Source organism: Engystomops pustulosus, chromosome 4 (genome assembly GCF_040894005.1).
Source record: "Engystomops pustulosus chromosome 4, aEngPut4.maternal, whole genome shotgun sequence".
NCBI classification, from domain to species: domain Eukaryota; kingdom Metazoa; phylum Chordata; class Amphibia; order Anura; family Leptodactylidae; genus Engystomops; species Engystomops pustulosus.
In genome coordinates this window covers 66,596,960-66,616,505 of record NC_092414.1, presented here as the reverse complement: position 1 = coordinate 66,616,505, position 19,546 = coordinate 66,596,960, and the positions used below count along the sequence as shown (strand labels likewise).

The following is a 19,546-nucleotide window of genomic DNA, read 5'->3' as shown; positions in this document are numbered from 1 at the left end:
TTGGCGGGATTTAAATGTTACACGATTAAATCAGAATTCACAGGGTATGGCTATCTGTGAAAACCCAATAAAACAACATATATCCTGTGATATCAGAGGTAAATCAGAAAAGTACGGTACCTGCCATTTTTACTTCATCTCCCTTTATGATTCACATTTGGGCTTTAAAAACTTCATGCAAAAATCTGATTCATACTATTATACTATACATTATATCATACTATTACAGTACAGGCAGTCCCCGGGTTACACACAAGATAGGGTCTGTAGATTTGTTCTTAAGGTTGAATTTGTATGTAAGTCAGAACTGTATATTTTATCATTGTAATCCCAGCTAGAACTTTTTTGGTCTCTGTGACAATTGGATTTTAAAAATGTTGGGTTGTCATAAGAATCAATATTAACACTAAAGCTTCATTACAGACACCTGTGATAACTGTTATAGCTGTTTATTGTAGCCTAGGACTAAAGTACAATAAATTACCAATATCCAGAGGTCCGTTTGTAACTATGGGTCGTATGCAAGTCGAGTGTTCTTAAGTAGGGGACCGCCTGTACTTTATATTGATGAAGAATTACTTACAGGTCCATAAATACTGAGACGTTTTGTGTCTGACCACATGATAGAGGGTAATGGGGTCTTATTTTAATGTTTTACACACTGGAGGGATACAATAAGATAAAGGGTTAAAGGGTTTAGCTGTTTATCCTGCAGTTTTGTGTAAAACTGTGTAACCCAGTGCTGTTTCTTGTTGTTTGTGGCTGTTGATAACTCTTCTTGTGTTACGTTCTTCAGCGTCCCGTGTCTCTTTGTTCTTTCAGCTGGAAGCAGAAGCTGTCTTTCGTGCCATAACCATTGCCAGCCAAACAAACTGTCCACTATATGTGACCAAAGTGATGAGCAAGAGCTCAGTAGACCTCATCTCCCAAGCCAGGAAAAAAGGTGAATGTGCAGACATATGAACATCCTGCTATATCTGTATCTAATACCTGCAAAAGGATTGTCTCTAAAGATCGCATGCACAGACTGTACTGTATGGTCAGCATGTGCCTACCAACACATACTGCATGTTTCCCAGCATCACCAAATCTTAGGGGCCAATCGGTAATGGAATTGTCATGGGAATTCCTTTAAATGAAGCACAATACACAGACTAAATTCTTATAGATTATTTTCTGTGCTGTGGCTCCTAGGATGTGGGCTCTATGGCACTGAATGCCAGGGAATATAAGTCATTACATAGTATGCATATATTGTATATTACATGCACTGTAGATTGGTGCCAAGTGTGAACTGAGGGTTGAGGCTAATAAGGAAGCCTATTATATAGTTTATATATAAAGTCAAGTTTTTAAGTAAATCAAATAATGCTTTTATGTGCACAGATGTAGCAATGGTTAACATGACTGAAGGTGAGTTAGTTATCACAGAAAATGGGGGGTTTCCTCCATTCACTTACACTACAGACTGTTTTATCACATCTGGTTAATGGAAATCTATCACCAGGATGAAGGATTGTAAACCAAACACACTAACATGCTGGTGTTTGCACCCTCAGGCAGGATCCACTCTTTGTTTTTATAATGATGCAAATGAGTCTGTGCTTGATTAAAAATTTGAACCCACTCATTTGCATAATTTTTAAAGGCTTTTTTTGTAAAAACAAGGGCATAAGAAGGTAAAAGAAGAACGGAACCTGATGGTAGATTTCCTTTAATAGGTTAAGCCAGTTATGTTAACCAGTGATGTATCTGTATATGTATTTGTAGTGTCCTAAAGTTAGTATTTGACCCTCTCTCATTGTTGCTAATGTTTTACGCTGTTTTATGGCGTCTACATGCACTTTATTATATTTCATATGCACTTTGTAATGTATTGACAGTTGTGGTCCATTATACCTTTTAGACCAGAAACCCTGAATTTTAGACCCCTTACAAGTCGGATTACATATGGAAAGTTCCAGTAACTTAGATTCGTAAAGTACGGTATCTTTCATAAGGGCTGGCTCACCCCTAGTGGTAACTTAGGCATGAGGTGGAGTAGATTCCGTCTCATTGGCCATAGCCACATGCAAATCTTAGACAGTGCAGCGTGCACAGAAACCAGTGTATCATCTGTCGCCTGCAACAGGCTAGAATCCAGCCTTGGGTTAGTATCGGGAAGTATTTCAGCATATGACTACCCCAGATACAGGGGCACATTTACTTACCCCATCACCAGAGTTCACAGAAAGTGCATTGTCTGATGATAATGACTGTGCTGCGATTCACTAATATCATGAATGTGTCGCTTCCCCACTCAGGTCCGACAGAGTTCATCATCTTTTTAGTGGTGCATCTAAGTGCTAGGGCTTGTAACACAATTTAATAACGGATCGCCCGGCGGCAGGCTCCCTAAATTTCCAAGCATTGGAGGCTAGCGTAGCTGCGCCAAAAATAGGGTCACGTGCGACACAATTGAAATGCACCTACTACTTAAGTACCTGTGCAAGCCATTTTACCATTGGAAATAGGGCACAGTCCGAAAAAAGTGAGCCACAAAGTGGCGCAAAGCCTTAGTAATCATTCCCCACTGTGTCAGCTGACATAAGGAGGGCCCTCCTTTTTTCCTCATTTTATCTGTATGCAGTCATTTAAGGCATGACTTGCTCATCACCAACAGTGATTCAGACAGAATAAAGATATATGTTTGTCTGGTTAATAATCTAGTGTTTTCATGCTAGCCATTTCTTTTAATACATGATTTCAAAGTTACATTTTAGACATTTTATTATACATTGGCATTCAGAAGCAGCAGATTGTAAGACTTGGGTATTGTGAAGCCAGGAAGGGCCAAGAAATATATTAAAACAAACCAGTGAAACGTTATATGACTATTGAGGGGTCTGAAAGGTCACAGTGACTGCCACTGGAACACCAGAGCGGTGCACCAGCTAGGGCACTCATTGCTAGTGTGTCTGCTTTGAACCGTTTAACGTCCAAAAAGCAAAACTAAAGATTGTACTGTAAAGAAAATTGTCCCTCTATGACTCTAAAATATGGAAAAAATCTAAGGCAAAGTACCAGGCTCGCTCTCCACCAGGTGCACAATCATAGGGAAAAAGTCTTCCACTTCTCTGGATATAAGCAGCAGATAAAACAGATCACTGGATTCGGTAAAATAGTTTGGTCTATGACTAAAGACCTGATAGTCTGAAACGCGTCAGATGGAGATGGCATCCTATTTTTTGTGATTGTACCTTGCCTGTATTGTTTCTGTGAATTGGATGAATAAAGTTACCAAAAAATTTTTTCCAGTGAGTACCGATGTACTCTTCTATCTGCTGTGAACTTGTGTGTTAGTGTGCCTCTCCTGGATCTCCAGGTCATATTTTACCATTAACCAGGGCCCTAACTACAATGGTAGCAGCCATAGCAGCCGTAGTCATCCTACCTGACAATAAGGAGTGGAGGATGTGCACCATTATATACATATTATGCTGCACATTGTACAGTATAATATGTATATAACATATATGTGATGTATATATTCTGTATATGTGCATATATGTTGTATGTGTATACGGTGTACAATGTGTGTATATGCTGTATGTCTGTATATGCGATGTGTTTATGCTCTATATATGTGCATATATGTGTGTAAGTGTATACATATGTGTATGAGTGAAGTACTGTATGTTTATGTATATAGGTATATAAATGTGTGTAATTAAATTTTTAAGGGGTCCCCTACCTCTCCTAGTTGCACCCTTGTCATTAACGGCACCCAAGTTATGAATCTGTGTTTGGAAAATGTAACCTCACAAATTGGGAGATCTGATACTGCTTGCTCTGCCCAAGCTGTTGCTTCCAGGATATCTCAGGTTCACTGCTTAGAGATATTGATGATGCTCATATAAGGAAGTTAGAGATTTCACACTAACCCAGTGCCATGTACATTGCCATGAAAATGAACATTTACCATGAGCCAGTGTGTATGGCTGATGGCAGGTCCTCTTTTTTTTCACTTTATTGTGTTCTTTTATGCGCATTATTATAAATGTTTCTTTTGTTTCCTACATAGCGTCATCATATTTATCATATTTATTTATTTATTTATATGGAGTTCAGTTTATTAAAACATTAAAGAGAAAAAGAAATCCAGTCCTCTTTAGGTTTCATTGTGGCCTCAGATGTGATTCCTTTGTGTACAGAATCATGATTACAAAGATCCAATACAGGCAGTCCCCGGGTTACATACAGGATAGGTTCTGTAGGTTTGTTCTTAAGTTGAGTTTGTATGTAAGTTGGAACCGTATACTTTATTATTGTAACCCCAGTCAAAATTGTTTTGGACTCTGTGACAATTGGATTTTAAAAATGTTGGATTGTCATAAGAATCAGGATTAACAATAAATCTTAATTGCAGACACCTGTGATAACTGTTAAAGCTGCTTATTGTAGCCTAGGACTAAAGTACAGTAAATTACCAAAATCCAGAGGTCCGTTTGTAACTAGGGGTCGTATGTAAGTCAGGTGTTCTTAAGTAGGGGACCGCCTGTACATATAATTCTATAATCTTTCTGTAAATTCACAGATTTCATGTATAGATACATTTGTATCAAACAGTCACATAAGAATCTGTCCATTTTTAGGCAACGTTGTTTTTGGGGAACCAATCACAGCTAGTCTGGGCACTGATGGTACACACTACTGGAGCAAGAACTGGGCTAAAGCTGCAGCCTTTGTGACATCACCCCCCCTGAGCCCTGACCCCACCACCCCTGACTACATCAACTCCCTATTGGCCAGGTAAGAAAAGATAAACCTGTTTTTGGTTATTCTCAGTCTCTTGAATTTATGTGTAAAGTTGATTCAACTATCAACCTGCGGTTCGTAGGAAATGGGGAATAACTGTTAATAATTATCAGATCATTTCCCACTGCTTGGGGGGTTTCCAAGCAGTTTTCTGTTCACTTTTCGTTCCCTGTTTACAGAGGGTTCCATTATTATAGTGGCAAAAAGTTATTTTTCCTGCTATTTCATAATAGAAGGGAGATGGCAGGTGTGTACTGAGCCTAACAAATACACTATTTATTTATAAATAAATAAGACGTCCATCTGTTTAAGCCTACATTCACACGGCCGTATGGGGGATCTATATATACGGCCGACGTATATGTACACCATATATACGTTCCCCGTAGACGGCAATGGGCGTACGGCGCCATGCTGCACTTTACCGTTCCGAAGCTTGGAGCATTCCCCGGAATACGGCGGTGTGTGCCATGTTTCTCTATGAAGAGGGGCAGCGGTAAGCGGCACTAACCCCCTCCTCCTTTCCCCTGCGCCACCGTGTACCCGCCGTGCTACGGTACAACAGGTACGTGTGTGTGAATATAGCATAAGTAAATAATTTTTAACTGCGCATTATTTACTTTTTGACTTTCCGATCAGGGTTACTGACGGTGTGGACTGTACATTAAAGGGAACCTGTCACCAGGAGAGCCATTTTTAGCTACTCCCCCAGTCCCCACAGAGCATAGTACATACACTTCCAAATTGTTTTTGTATAAAAAATTGGTTTTACAGAAAAAAGAAATGTTATATTGTACCTTTCACTAGCATCTGCTATGTGACTAGGCACTTGCCAAAAGGGAGGGTCTGGAAAGGAGCAGTTCCCCCCCACCCTTGGGAAACATGTGACCTTTTCAAATATATGAATAACTCCCCACACTCGGGATTGGCTGTAGAGGAGCAGGGGGCGTCGCTAAGCCCAGTGATGGGTGTTTTCATATATTTGAAAAGGTCACATGGAGTAGCTGTTCCCCAAGGGTGGGGGGGAACTGCTCCTTTCCAGTCCCTCCCTTTTGGCAACTGCCTAGTCACACAGCAGATGCTAATGAAAGGTACAATATAACATATCTTTTTTTCTGTAAAACCTATTTCTTATACAAAAATACTTTGGTAGTGTATGTACTATGCTCTGTGGGGACTGGGGGGGTGCTAAAAATGGGTCTCCTGGTGACAGGTTCCCTTTAAAGGACAGTAGTGCTGCCAGTTGCTATATTATGGACATACACTTAGTGCTCAGATGTTATTATAAATGACCTCATTACTCAGTGCCGCTCCTCCGAGACATATGATGTCAGATATTTGATACGGTTTATCATTTCTTGGGAATAATATGCAGCTGGAGGACTCATCCAAACCTTCTGATAATCATGTTATTATAAACTCACTGCTGCCACCTTATGGCCATATGTTATTGTCAAACAACAGAATTCAAAATCTCCCACTACAATAAGTAAAAGATTTGTTTTGTCTTCACAGCGGTGATCTGCAGGTGACCGGCAGTGCTCATACTACATTCAGCACCGCACAGAAGGCTATAGGGAAGGACAACTTTACTCTAATCCCAGAAGGAACCAATGGTATCGAGGAGAGAATGTCTATCATCTGGGACAAAGCAGTGGTAAGACACTTTTATAGAGACGGTAGAGCAGTGATATATTATCATATGCAAATTTATTTAATATTATATTTGTGCCAAAAGAATCACATTCACACCCATGAAACTTCTTAATGCATGCTTGTTGTTCTAGAACTGATCATACATGTGAACATTATACATGTGAACATTTCATCAACTATTAAGTTGAGCGAATCATGAAAGTTTTTGGGATATTTGGAATCTTTGGTACATTTTTCAAAAGATTTGTTTCAAGTCCAAACCTATTCAGTCTGAATGGATGTTGCTCCTATTGTCCTTAAATTGGAAATGAGAAGCTCCTATTGTAATTGTAATTTTTTTTTCAATTGTTCCCTTCCCCATCCTCCCTATATAAGCTTGTGGATGAATGACAGGAGTAGCTAGCTGATCAGAAAAGATTCTGAATCGATTTGGTGCCTGAAAATTTCTGGATTTCTACAGAATGAATAGATTGAATCTATTGATAAGATTCTTCCGCTAAATGGTGTGCTGAGTACACCTCTCACTTTAAGCAGCTGTGAACTGAACAAAAACTATTTGTTTTTTTAGGCTACAGGCAAAATGGATGAAAACCAGTTTGTTTCCGTAACCAGTACCAACGCTGCCAAGATCTTCAACCTGTATCCCAGGAAAGGGAGAATAGCTGTGGGCTCAGACAGCGACCTGGTCATCTGGGATCCAGACGCAGTGAAAATTGTGTCTGCCAAAAGTCATCACTCGGTAAGTGACATGGAGCCCGGTGACAGCGGAGCTTTCTAATATGTAGAGTATATAATGATGACCTCAGATTATTTGTGGCATTATTAAATGAACTGGTTTGTATCAATGATCTAATAGGATGACGACGTGTCTTGGAGCTGTATAGCAGCAGGAATAATAGGCCAGCGATGACTAAGGCAGATAATAAAAAGAATAAGCCAGCTCCTCATTATCTCACACAATGTAAAAGAATTGAACTTCTTTTTATGGCCACAGTAAAAAAGGATATTATGCTCCATTGTTAACCAAATTACTCATTTAGCCTGCATATGAATAAGATAGATTATTAATAGAGCATGGTTTATCAGAATTACACCCACAACTATTTGTATAGGTTATTCTGGAGCTTGCTGTCCTTGGCTCCGATCACATCTGCATCATGGCTTGCATTTGTAAAGTGTTGGATCTTAATGGTTATAAACGGTATTACACATACCTCACAGCCCAAAACTACAAAAACTTGGTTAGAACTACAGTAACTTTGCAATTGTTGTTTCCAAAGTTTATTTTATAGGGATGCAGAAAAACAGGATCTTTTACGACAACATCCTCTGTCTGTGTGTCCTATTGGACAATAGAGGTTGAACCCTCCTCGAGACCATCCCTGTTAAGCGCTAGACAAAAGAGTAATTCTATTCTATTTCTTGTGCCATCCTTGCATTTTGCAGACAGCCGTATGTCTGAATAGTCTCTTTGTCACGTAACATAACCCTTAGAGCAGTGGAAATGTCTAACGTGCCCCTGGCCAAATCATCTGATCAACTTCTGAAAGCAGAGAACTGCAGATAAACTAAAATGAGAAGACTGTGTGTTGTAGAAAAGTAGATCATGAAATGTCAGATTTTTATTGCCAAGTGTAAGTTTATTAAGTATTTTTGATAGATGTGGTAGTCATTAGAAATGTTTAGTTACAGCAATTTAAGACTCTGTGATGTGTTCCAGGCTGCAGAGTACAACATCTTTGAAGGCATGGAGCTACGAGGAGCACCACTGGTGGTTATCTGCCAAGGGAAGATCATGATGGAGGAGGGTACCTTACATGTGACCCAGGGAACAGGGCGCTTCATCCCCTGCGGTCCCTTCTCTGATTACGTATACAAGCGGATCAAAGCCAGGACTAAGGTAAGATAATTGCCCTAGTTCTAGCTACCCCAATTTCCTAATATTTTAAATAAATTCTACTAGTAGACATAATTGAGGACTGTACTATGCACATTTTAAAATCTATATTTTACTTTCTTTTGATTTTAACCTTTAATATGCCTTTAGATTTATTCAGATGGATTGCTGATTGTTGATACCATAAGCAGATGTAACTTTCATTATGTTGTTGGCATCTACAGCTTGAAGCATGTGCTTAGTGTGACTACTATTTACCCACAAATGATCCAAATGCATCATTGTTTCTTCCATAGATGTCAGATTTACATGCCGTGCCCCGGGGTATGTATGACGGACCAGTCTTTGATTTATCATCAACTCCTAAAGCTGGAACTCCTGCAGGTTCTGCTAAGGGGTCTCCAACCAGGCAGACCCCACCAGTCCGAAACTTGCACCACTCTGCATTCAGTCTAGCAGGTATGTGTATAATATGTGTAATACTATAGCACGTTTCTAGGCTTAAGGCACCATAGGGCAGAGTGGTACATTGATTTGTTCCATAAGTTATATGGCATGAGTTCACAGTACTTGCTGTATGAATAACTCTAGGTCTAGTTTTTGTCACTAAGACAGAGGCATGTATACAATATGGGTGACCCATTTAGGGGCTTGTACTTACCCTGATATCATCTACCCTAGGGTATTCTGTATTCTGTAAGTCTTATTAGCGTACATGTGATTTTATGTTTAATCAGTATACATGTGATTTTAGAGATGCAGGCTCCCTGTATTTGAGATGGCTGTGGATATGCTTCTCATGAGCACCCTTTTCATTGCAATCTATTATGTTGTATGTACTGTGTAATATTTTTTTATTTTTTTATAATGTGTGCACAGAATTTTTGTTAATTATATTAGTATGATGTTTGTATTAAACTTACCCACCTCTTCTATGTCAGTGATGGGGGGGTCAACATTGCACCTTAAGCATCTGATCGCGGTTGGTCCTTGAATCACACATTACACAATGGGCGGATTTAATGGCCTGACCACAGTGCAGAGGACTGGACCCTATGCATCCTAGTAATATATTATACAAGAAGTCACTGCAAAACTTCAGTGTAGAACTGTAATCATGATATATCACTGTGATGCTCGGATTCTTGTTCTCTGGCTGTGGTAAACGTGAAATGTGGCCACTGAACGGTCTGTGATTCACTGTCCCACTATAGTCATGTTCTTCTCTATACAGTGGCTACAGTGACAGGAGCCGTGGGGCTTTCAGCATTTGGACATAAGGAACTGATGATTTGCATTGGGTCTTACCCAATGGGGCACATTTACTAAGGGTCCACGGATCACATTTCCATCTGGTTCCCTGACTATTCCCGTTTTGAGAAGGTTTTTGTCGCACACGATCGGATTGTGTTGCAATCGCGCCGGCTTTCATGCAACACAAATCTGGGGGGGCGGCCGAGCGGACGATCCGACATATTTGGACAAACCGTGGGATTTAAAATTGTGTCACATTGGGAAGAAGATGGTGAACTCCGGCGGACCTGATCGGGGAAGCGACACAGGCGCACACTGTTAGTGAATCCCGGCAGCTGTGCGTTCTCGTAGGGCATTGCACCTCAGGGATCGCGCAGGGACAGGTAAGTAAATGTGCCCCATTCTGTTTTTTTTTTTTTTTTAAAACTTGGAGGTCAGTAGCTCTTCTTCTGTACCGAGAGCATATTTGTGCAGAGTCTATTTCATGCTATTTCATTATAATTCATATTGTCATGTATCTTGACTTTGCTTATTCAATGAAAAAAATACAGTTTATTAAAAACAAAAGCTGGTAAGTTTATCTTGTAAAGTTATATTAACAGATAACTGTAGTAAAGCAAGCCCTTTTACCTGCCCCAGGATATTAAAGGAAATCTCCCAAAATCAAGACTGATAGACCAGGGACACTTACTCGTAGATCCAGGCAACGTAATTGTGGTTATCTTCTTATATTTGTTATCCGTGGACTCCTTCCTTCTAGAATCAACATCAAATGAAGCTAATGAGCCTGAAGGGTTCTAGTGCTGTTACCAGAGCCCCATTGTGCTGTAACTGCACATGCTGTTATACTGTGCAGGAGCGCTTCCCCCCCCCCCCCTTATTGTTTGAGAGGCAAAAGGAGTGGGAAGTACTAAGGGAGGGGGAGGGAGAGACAATAGGTAGATGTATAAATGTGTCGGTCTTTAAACCAGTGCTTCTTTCCTGTGCAGTCACAAAACTGCCTAAAAATGGTCTAAAAGCCTCAATAAATATGGCGCACAGCATTTCTGTTGAAAATTGCTCCAATATTCTGGCGTAGACGGATTGAAAGATCTCCCCCAGTATAACAGCCTGTAAAGCTACAGCACATATCATTTAAAAAGTGATTTTAGAAGGAAGGAGTCCAGGATAACACACATAAGAATATCACCACAGTCACAGTGCCTGGTCTATGAGTAAGTGTCCCTGTTTATGATGCTTGATTTTGATGGTAGATATCTGTTAAACAACCTTGTGAGAGCTGATTTGTTATCATAGTTGCATGAGCCTCGCCCTCCTGTCGCTGCAGGTTCCAGCCACTTGCTCAGCACTTTATAAGACAGTAGCTCATTGTATATTTTTTTAGTTGGCATGAACATTTTATTAGTGCAGCGCATGTAATAACGTATGGCAACAAAAACTCATCATAAAATGTGAACGCGTGGGTATTTAATTTACTCTTGTTGGCGGTGCTCTCTATTATGTGTTATTCTCACGCTGATAAAACACCTAACATTTCATTATACTTTGTTCACAGGGAACCAGGCAGATGAGAGCGGCGTACGTTCCGGTAGCCGGAGAATTGTAGCTCCCCCTGGTGGACGCTCCAATATTACATCTCTCAGTTAAACAACCAAGAGCCATAAAGAGTGGGAAACAACCAAATGGTACAATTGGTATTTAAGAGAGAAGTTCACAGATAAATTAAAAAGTTGAAGTGAAGTCCAAGCTGAAGAATTGTTAACCTTCAGGCCTTATGTTTTACAATTGCTTTTTGCTACCTAGCTTTAAAGTGTCGCTGTTTTATTTCTCCATAATTGCATAGCCTTAATTTTCAACCAGTGCATGCAGTTCAGTCAGGTGCAGTTTCCAGAGAATGTCTGGAGAGGATCCTTTTTCCTGTGGTTATTTTATGATTTTTTATGAGGCATTTAACACAGACATCTGTTGGATAAATTCATTAGTTGTGGAAAATTCTGGATCTTCTGTCAACAAGCTTTTCTGTTTTTATACAAGAATTGCAATAAAATGGAGGTCCCACCAAATAATCTGTCTCCCTGTGTCTTAATTCTCTTTTAGATGCACCAACATTTAAACTAGGTGAATTAACACCTTAACACCGAGGCCCTTTTTTGTTTTTGTATTTCCATTTTTCATTTCCCACCTTCAAAAATCTATAACTTTATTTCTCCATGTAAAGAGCAGTGTGAGGGCTTGTTTTCTGTGTAACAAATTGCACTTCATACTTTCATATGTTTGTAACAGAGCTGGTGTCAAAAGACAACTGCAGTAAACTTTATATAAAAAGCTACATTTTATTGACATACTCTAAAACACACTTAAAAAAACACACTCAACGTGGCACATTTACTTACCTAGTCCTGTCACAATCCTGTGGTGCGTTGTCCAACGAGGATTTGGGTCTGCCACGATTCACTAAGATCTGCCACGAGTTCCTGCAGGTGTCGCTGCTGTGCCGTGGTCCGCCGGAGTTCACCTTCTACTTCCTGGTGCATGTGACTGCTTGATCTTGCGACACATTTTGTTTTTTAAATTCTGTGGTTTTTCCGAATCCGTCGGGTTGTCCGACGGCCACACCCCAACATTCCTGTCGCGTGAAAACCGGGGCCCATGCGCCAAAATCCAATTGCATGCGGCAATTCTGAGCGAAATGGAAATATTCGGGAAACATGGCGAAAATGCATCCGACGGACCCTTAAATGAGCCCCAATGTGTGTTATCTCTCTACACTGACTACGATAAAGTCTGTAAGCATGGACTGGTAAAGTGCAAATAAATATGCAAATATCAAGCAAAATAAATCAGCGAATGAGCCCCCAAATATTGTATCATATCACCAAAAAAAAAAATCTATAGCTTGGATGCATATCACTGTATTCCATGTAGCTGATGGAACAGCGATACACGTGAGGCTAAAATCTCCATCAGCTACATGGAATACAGTGATATGCATCCAAGCTATAGATTTTTTTTTGGTGATATTATACAATATTTGGGGGATCATTCGCTGATGTATTTTGCTTGATATTTGCATATTTACAGCTTTAACTGTGTGCACTAAATGACATGTCTTCTTCATTCTTTGGGTTGGTATGATCATGGGGATACCAAATAGGTTTTATAATACGTTCATACATTTACAAAAATTAAAACCTCTTGTACAAAAAAAAAAATCTTCATTTTGCAATCTGCTGGAGCTAATAACTTTTTCATACTTTGGTGTATTGGGGCTAGGTGTGGTGTCATTTTAAGGACTGTACGGCCTTTTGATCACTGAGCTACAACCAGACTGCAACCCAACCATCAGCTACCTCGTAGCCCCTGCAGGAAAGACCTTTCTACCTCAGCCTGTTACCCATTTAGGTGTTGAAAGTCTGTAGAATAAAGAGACTGTGAGTTATACAGTATGTTCATCAACCCTGTCTCCATGTGTGACCCCTGACGCTACCATCATGGGCCTCCCCTTCACCCACAGCCTGGGGATCCCTACATCATAAATACATCAGTACCCCAGGGGGAATTTTCCATCATATTGCCGCCTCCCCTCTTCTTGCATCCCTCGTTGGACCTACCAAGCATGGAAGAGGCCTGTTCACCTGTCCTAGACCAAGCCAAACATGACCAGGTTAGTTCTAGGCCACACATCAAGCCAGATAGCTACTCAGGTAACAGGGAAATTCAGATGCCCCAACACCAGAGGTCAAACCCAGATGAGAGGACGTTGCACTATTAGTGTAGAAGCACTCAGTCTATCCATACAATGTGATAGTATTTTCTATTACCTATACAATGCAATGCCACAATTTGTCCAGAGGGTGGCAATCATTTCTATATTACACATAATGCTTTTTCCTTCTAGCAAACTGTACAGTACAATTTACAATTACCTTATGTAGAACCACATTGCAAAATTTGATCAGACTTCTTGTAAAGAATTTATTCCATAAATTCAGGAGCCTACTTCATCACTAGAAAAGGGCAAATATTGTTAAGCAAATATTCAATGTAGCCCTATAGACCTCTCCGTATCATATAGAGAAGCTATTCTTCACCTTCCATATTAATCACATGCATAGTGTAATAGAGCACAACACATACACCGAAATCACGCAATGCTGTATTATGGGCAAGTCTCATGGAAATGGAAGTAAGACCTGTCTGAGCTGGTGGTGAAAATTACTTGTGAGCAGGAAGCCACTAGGACAGTGGTGATGAGCCTTTGGCACGGGTGGCACTCAGAGCCCTCTATATGGGCACCCACGCCATCATCCCAGCACAGAGTACAGACAATACTTAGGGCCTCCTCCTGTGGTCCCAGGTTGCACAGGATGTGCCACGTTCAGCTCTATTTTAAAGTGAAGCGCTGGAGTCGTGAGGAGGTGTGGACGGAGGGGAATGAACATTGATGCTCTGGCTCTGGGCCCTGTGATTTTACCTGTTCAGGCCACTTCAAAGAAAAGCTGCAATAATAATCCAAATTTTTCCTGCTTCTTTCTACTGTTTTGGTGTCCTCATGATGCCAATACAATTGAGACCTGTGACAATTGTAGTTTTGTAGTTGTAGTTTTGGCAATTGGTCTCTATAAGGTGTGCCATCACTGCACTACGGTATATCTTACATGTAGACATGCCATTATTTATATTCTAAACTCGTCTACATTTCAAAATCTTCAGGGGGCAAAGAACACAAGTCACAAACATGTACTGGGAAGCGGGAAAAAAATGCATATGTATAGACCTGAGAAAGGCTCGTGATTCACGAGCTAAACGTAGCACTCTTGGAATACAGTAAATTAGATTTTTTTACTACTACAGGCAGTTCCCCGGGTTACATACAAGTTAGGTCCTGTAGGTTTGTTCTTAAATTGAATTTGTATGTAAGTCTGAACTGTATATTTAATAAACCTACCATTTGAGTTGATGCATTATGAAGCAAACATACCTTGAGCAGTGGCGTAACTAGGAGAGGCAGGGCCCCATAGCAAATTTTTTCATGGGCTTCCCCCCTTCCCGTTCAAAATATATCCATATATACATACACACACGTTTATACAATCACACACATTTATACACTTAAATAAAGACATATAACATTCTACACTCACTTATATATACTCGTACACAGATACATATGTATACACCTATTTGCACACATTTATGTACTCATATATACATTTATACACATACAGTATATACAAACTCATACTGTATATACATACAGTATATGTGCATCAAAGTTGCATACATACAGCATACATACATACATACACCCAATGTGTATACACATACATGCGATCTAAAAACGCTGTATACACACATACTGAATCTATATAGACATACATACAGTATATATATATATATATATAATCCATATACATACAGCAAACACATGCATACAGTATATACACACAAACATACAGTATATACAGCAGATACACATGTACACCATATACATGTAAATATATATTCATATGCATGCAGAGCCGGATTATAGGCGGGGCTCCCGGGGCGCGCGCCCCGGGGCCCCCACCATCCCGTTCCCGGGGTGGGCCCCCACCATATCGCAATTGAACTTGTAAAAATCATGCAGGCATTAGATTTGCGGCGCCAGCGGCAGACCGCTAGCGCTCCGGACACTGACACTGAGCTCTCTGGAACTGGGAGCGATGCGCTGCGGCTGTGCTGCAGCGCATCACTCCCATCCATGCACGGGAATTTCAGCTGTTTGCAGAGCGGTGCGCTTCCACCCCTATCCGGATGCCTATCAGTCCCTGGTAGGAGACGAAAAGCTGTCTGTCTCCACCTGGAGCGATGTGCTGCAACAATGCAGCACATCGCTCCTAGCCAGAGATTGTCAGCTCCTGAGACGGTCAGCTCCCTTCTTCAGTGTCACAGGGTCACGTGCAGTTCATTGTCACGTGACCTGCTGTGAGCCCGGGAAATGCCGGCTTCTGTATACTGCCGGCTTATCTACTGTGAGAGGAGGCTTCCCTGCCTGTCATGGGTCAGCGCTTCCCTTCACAACTTGGCTGAAAGGTAATTTTTGAGAGAAGCTATGTTCTGGGCTGTCTGTGAAAGAAAAGGGGGGGGTCATCTGTCCTGGGCTCAGGGTCTCTAGCTCTGGGGGGGGAGAGGAGACTGTATATAGATGTATAGCAGGGGGAGAGGAGACTGTATATAGATGTATAGCAGGGGGAGAGGAGACTGTATATAGATGTATAGCAGGGGGAGAGGAGACTGTATATAGATGTATAGCAGGGGGAGAGGAGACTGTATATAGATGTATAGCAGGGGGAGAGGAGACTGTATGTAGATGTATAGCAGGGGGAGAGGAGACTGTATATAGATGTATAGCAGGGGGAGAGGAGACTGTATATAGATGTATTGCAGGGGGAGAGGAGACTGTATATAGATGTATAGCAGGGGGAGAGGAGACTGTATGTAGATGTATTGCAGGGGGAGAGGAGACTGTATATAGATGTATAGCAGGGGGAGAGGAGACTGTATATAGATGTATAGCAGGGGGAGAGGAGACTGTATATAGATGTATTGCAGGGGGAGAGGAGACTGTATATAGATGTATAGCAGGGGGAGAGGAGACTGTATGTAGATGTATAGCAGGGGGAGAGGAGACTGTATATAGATGTATAGCAGGGGGAGAGGAGACTGTATATAGATGTACTGCAGGGGGCGAGGAGACTGTATATAGATGTATAGCAGGGGGAGAGGAGACTGTATATAGATGTATAGCAGGGGGAGAGGAGACTGTATATAGATGTACTGCAGGGGGCGAGGAGACTGTATATAGATGTACTGCAGGGGGCGAGGAGACTGTATATAGATGTATAGCAGGGGGAGAGGAGACTGTTTATAGATGTACTGCACGGGGCGAGGAGACTGTATATAGATGTACTGCAGGGGGCGAGGAGACTGTATATAGATGTATAGCAGGGGGAGAGGAGACTGTATATAGATGTATAGCAGGGGGAGAGGAGACTGTATATAGATGTATAGCAGGGGGAGAGGAGACTGTATATAGATGTATAGCAGGGGGAGAGGAGACTGTATAGATGTACTGCAGGGGGCGAGGAGACTGTATATAGATGTATAGCAGGGGGAGAGGAGACTGTATATAGATGTACTGCAGGGGGCGAGGAGACTGTATATAGATGTATAGCAGGGGGAGAGGAGACTGTATATAGATGTATAGCAGGGGGAGAGGAGACTGTATATAGATGTATTGCAGGGGGAGAGGAGACTGTATATAGATGTATTGCAGGGGGAGAGGAGACTGTATATAGATGTATAGCAGGGGGAGAGGAGACTGTATATAGATGTATAGCAGGGGGAGAGGAGACTGTATATAGATGTATAGCAGGGGGAGAGGAGACTGTATATAGATGTATAGCAGGGGGAGAGGAGACTGTATATAGATGTATAGCAGGGGGAGAGGAGACTGTATATAGATGTATTGCAGGGGGAGAGGAGACTGTATATAGATGTATAGCAGGGGGAGAGGAGACTGTATGTAGATGTATAGCAGGGGGAGAGGAGACTGTATGTAGATGTATAGCAGGGGGAGAGGAGACTGTATGTAGATGTATAGCAGGGGGAGAGGAGACTGTATATAGATGTATAGCAGGGGGAGAGGAGACTGTATATAGATGTATAGCAGGGGGAGAGGAGACTGTATATAGATGTATAGCAGGGGGAGAGGAGACTGTATATAGATGTATAGCAGGGGGAGAGGAGACTGTATATAGATGTATAGCAGGGGGAGAGGAGACTGTATATAGATGTATAGCAGGGGGAGAGGAGACTGTATATAGATGTATAGCAGGGGGAGAGGAGACTGTATATAGATGTATTGCAGGGGGAGAGGAGACTGTATATAGATGTATAGCAGGGGGAGAGGAGACTGTATATAGATGTATAGCAGGGGGAGAGGAGACTGTATATAGATGTATAGCAGGGGGAGAGGAGACTGTATATAGATGTATAGCAGGGGGAGAGGAGACTGTATATAGATGTATTGCAGGGGGAGAGGAGACTGTATATAGATGTATTGCAGGGGAGAGGAGACTGTATATAGATGTATTGCAGGGGGAGAGGAGACTGTATATAGATGTATAGCAGGGGGAGAGGAGACTGTATATAGATGTATAGCAGGGGGAGAGGAGACTGTATATAGATGTATAGCAGGGGGAGAGGAGACTGTATATAGATGTATAGCAGGGGGAGAGGAGACTGTATATAGATGTATTGCAGGGGAGAGGAGACTGTATATAGATGTACTGCAGGGGGCAAGGAGACTGTATATAGATGTATTGCAGGGGGAGAGGAGATTGTATATAGATGTATTGCAGGTCGAGAGGAGACTGTATATAGATGTATAGCAGGGGGAGAGGAGACTGTATATAGATGTACTAACAAGCCCCAAAGCAACTAGCGAAGGGGCTGAGGACTGTAGGGGGTGGTTTCAAGCCTTCTGGTAGGCTGGTGGGGCTTGCCCCTTTACCCCTCCCGTGTGAGGTCACAGGAGGTGGTGTTTGGGGGCGGGTAAGGACCCGCCCGGTGGTTTTATAAAGTCCGAGAGCACGTGGGGGGGGCCTCTTTCCTTCTGCCCCCTGGACCGAAGAGGCGAGAAGTCAGAGACCCCTTTGCAAATACCCAGCATGGCTTCCCTATAAGATCTAGTACTCTAGCAAGCGGCCATGCAGAGTTCAGCCATGCTGGATACCCTCCTGCAGCACTCTGCTGCGGGGTCGGTTCAAGAAGTGGACGTCCCTGAAGAGGACACCCATCTCCCTGGATCGAAACCCGCTGCAGTGGCTTCCACCCTGGAGGGTACAGCCACCACCCCCGCCCGGCGGCCCGCCACCCTGTCACCACCACCCACCCAGTGCTCCTCACCTCCTCCACAGGAGCAGCTGGCTGAAGATAGAAGACGTCCCCTGAAGAAGATGAGGCCTCCTGTCCGCCTGAGCCCAGGATCTCCAGCACCAGCCAGGAAGCGCGGCCCGGGCCAGAAGAAGATGGCGTCGCCTGGACCACGTGGGACACCGACTGCCCCAGAGGATCGTCGTGGGATCCCTGAGAAAAATGCAAGGGGTAAGCGGTTTCAATCCCCTGCCCTGCCCCCCCCCCCCCCCCAGCGCTGCTGCCCGCTCACCTACCCCAGCGCTGCTGCCCGCTCCCCTCCCCTCCCCTGCACCCCAGCGCTGCTGCCCTCTCCCCTGCCCTGCACCCCAGCGCTGCTGCCCGCTCCCCTCACCACCAGGCCCCGGCCAGATGGCCCTCCCCGCTCTCCTCACCTCCAGCTCAGGTCCCGGCCGGTCTCAGCTTTTAGGCCCGATGCCCGGCCTCCCCAGCACCCGGCCGGCAAGGTAACCTCCTCACCTCTGCGGCGCCCTTGTTCCTGTCCCCCACCGATCACCTCCCCCGCTTTCACGCCCCCTCCCCCGATCACCTCTCCTCCGCGGCGCCCGCGATCCCCCCGCACCTCACCTCACCTCCACGATCCCGCTCCTCCCGACACCCATCTCACCTCCTGCCGGAGCCTGCGGCCTCCGCGTCCGGCCGCGCTTCCGGTCAGGCCTCCGGCAAGCCGAGCCGCCCCCCTCTGCAGCGATCGCCGTCCTGCTCCTCACGCCGGCGGGGCCGGACTTTCCCCTGCCCTTCCGGCACCCCCATTACCCTCCCCCGCCGCGCGGCAGGCTTTAGGCCTACCCGGCGCCTAGGCCGGGGACTTTCGGTAGGCCTCGGGCCTATATTACATCCTGCCCTCACGCCACCAGCTGCAGGCCTCGGGCCTATTTTCCACACAGCCCCGGGCTTTGCCCCAGGCCTCAGGCCTACACCCCCATCCAGCCCTAGGCCCCACAGCAGCCCTCGGGCCTACCC

At 43.4% G+C, this 19,546-nt stretch overlaps 1 protein-coding gene across 2 annotated transcripts in view; it reads left to right on the top strand.

The window, feature by feature from the left end:
- The window catches only part of DPYSL3 (dihydropyrimidinase like 3), a 104,981-nt gene extending 93,311 nt beyond the window's left edge, over window positions 1–11,670 (top strand). For both annotated transcript variants that reach the window (XM_072146151.1, XM_072146152.1), the window contains exons 8-14: window positions 823–943; window positions 4,635–4,791; window positions 6,313–6,454; window positions 7,022–7,192; window positions 8,174–8,353; window positions 8,647–8,809; window positions 11,160–11,670. In XM_072146151.1, coding sequence (XP_072002252.1) covers window positions 823–943; window positions 4,635–4,791; window positions 6,313–6,454; window positions 7,022–7,192; window positions 8,174–8,353; window positions 8,647–8,809; window positions 11,160–11,251 — 1,026 coding nt within the window. In that variant the 3' untranslated portion in view covers window positions 11,252–11,670. The remainder of the gene's footprint in view (window positions 1–822; window positions 944–4,634; window positions 4,792–6,312; window positions 6,455–7,021; window positions 7,193–8,173; window positions 8,354–8,646; window positions 8,810–11,159) is intronic.
- The last annotated feature ends 7,876 nt before the right edge of the window (window positions 11,671–19,546 follow it).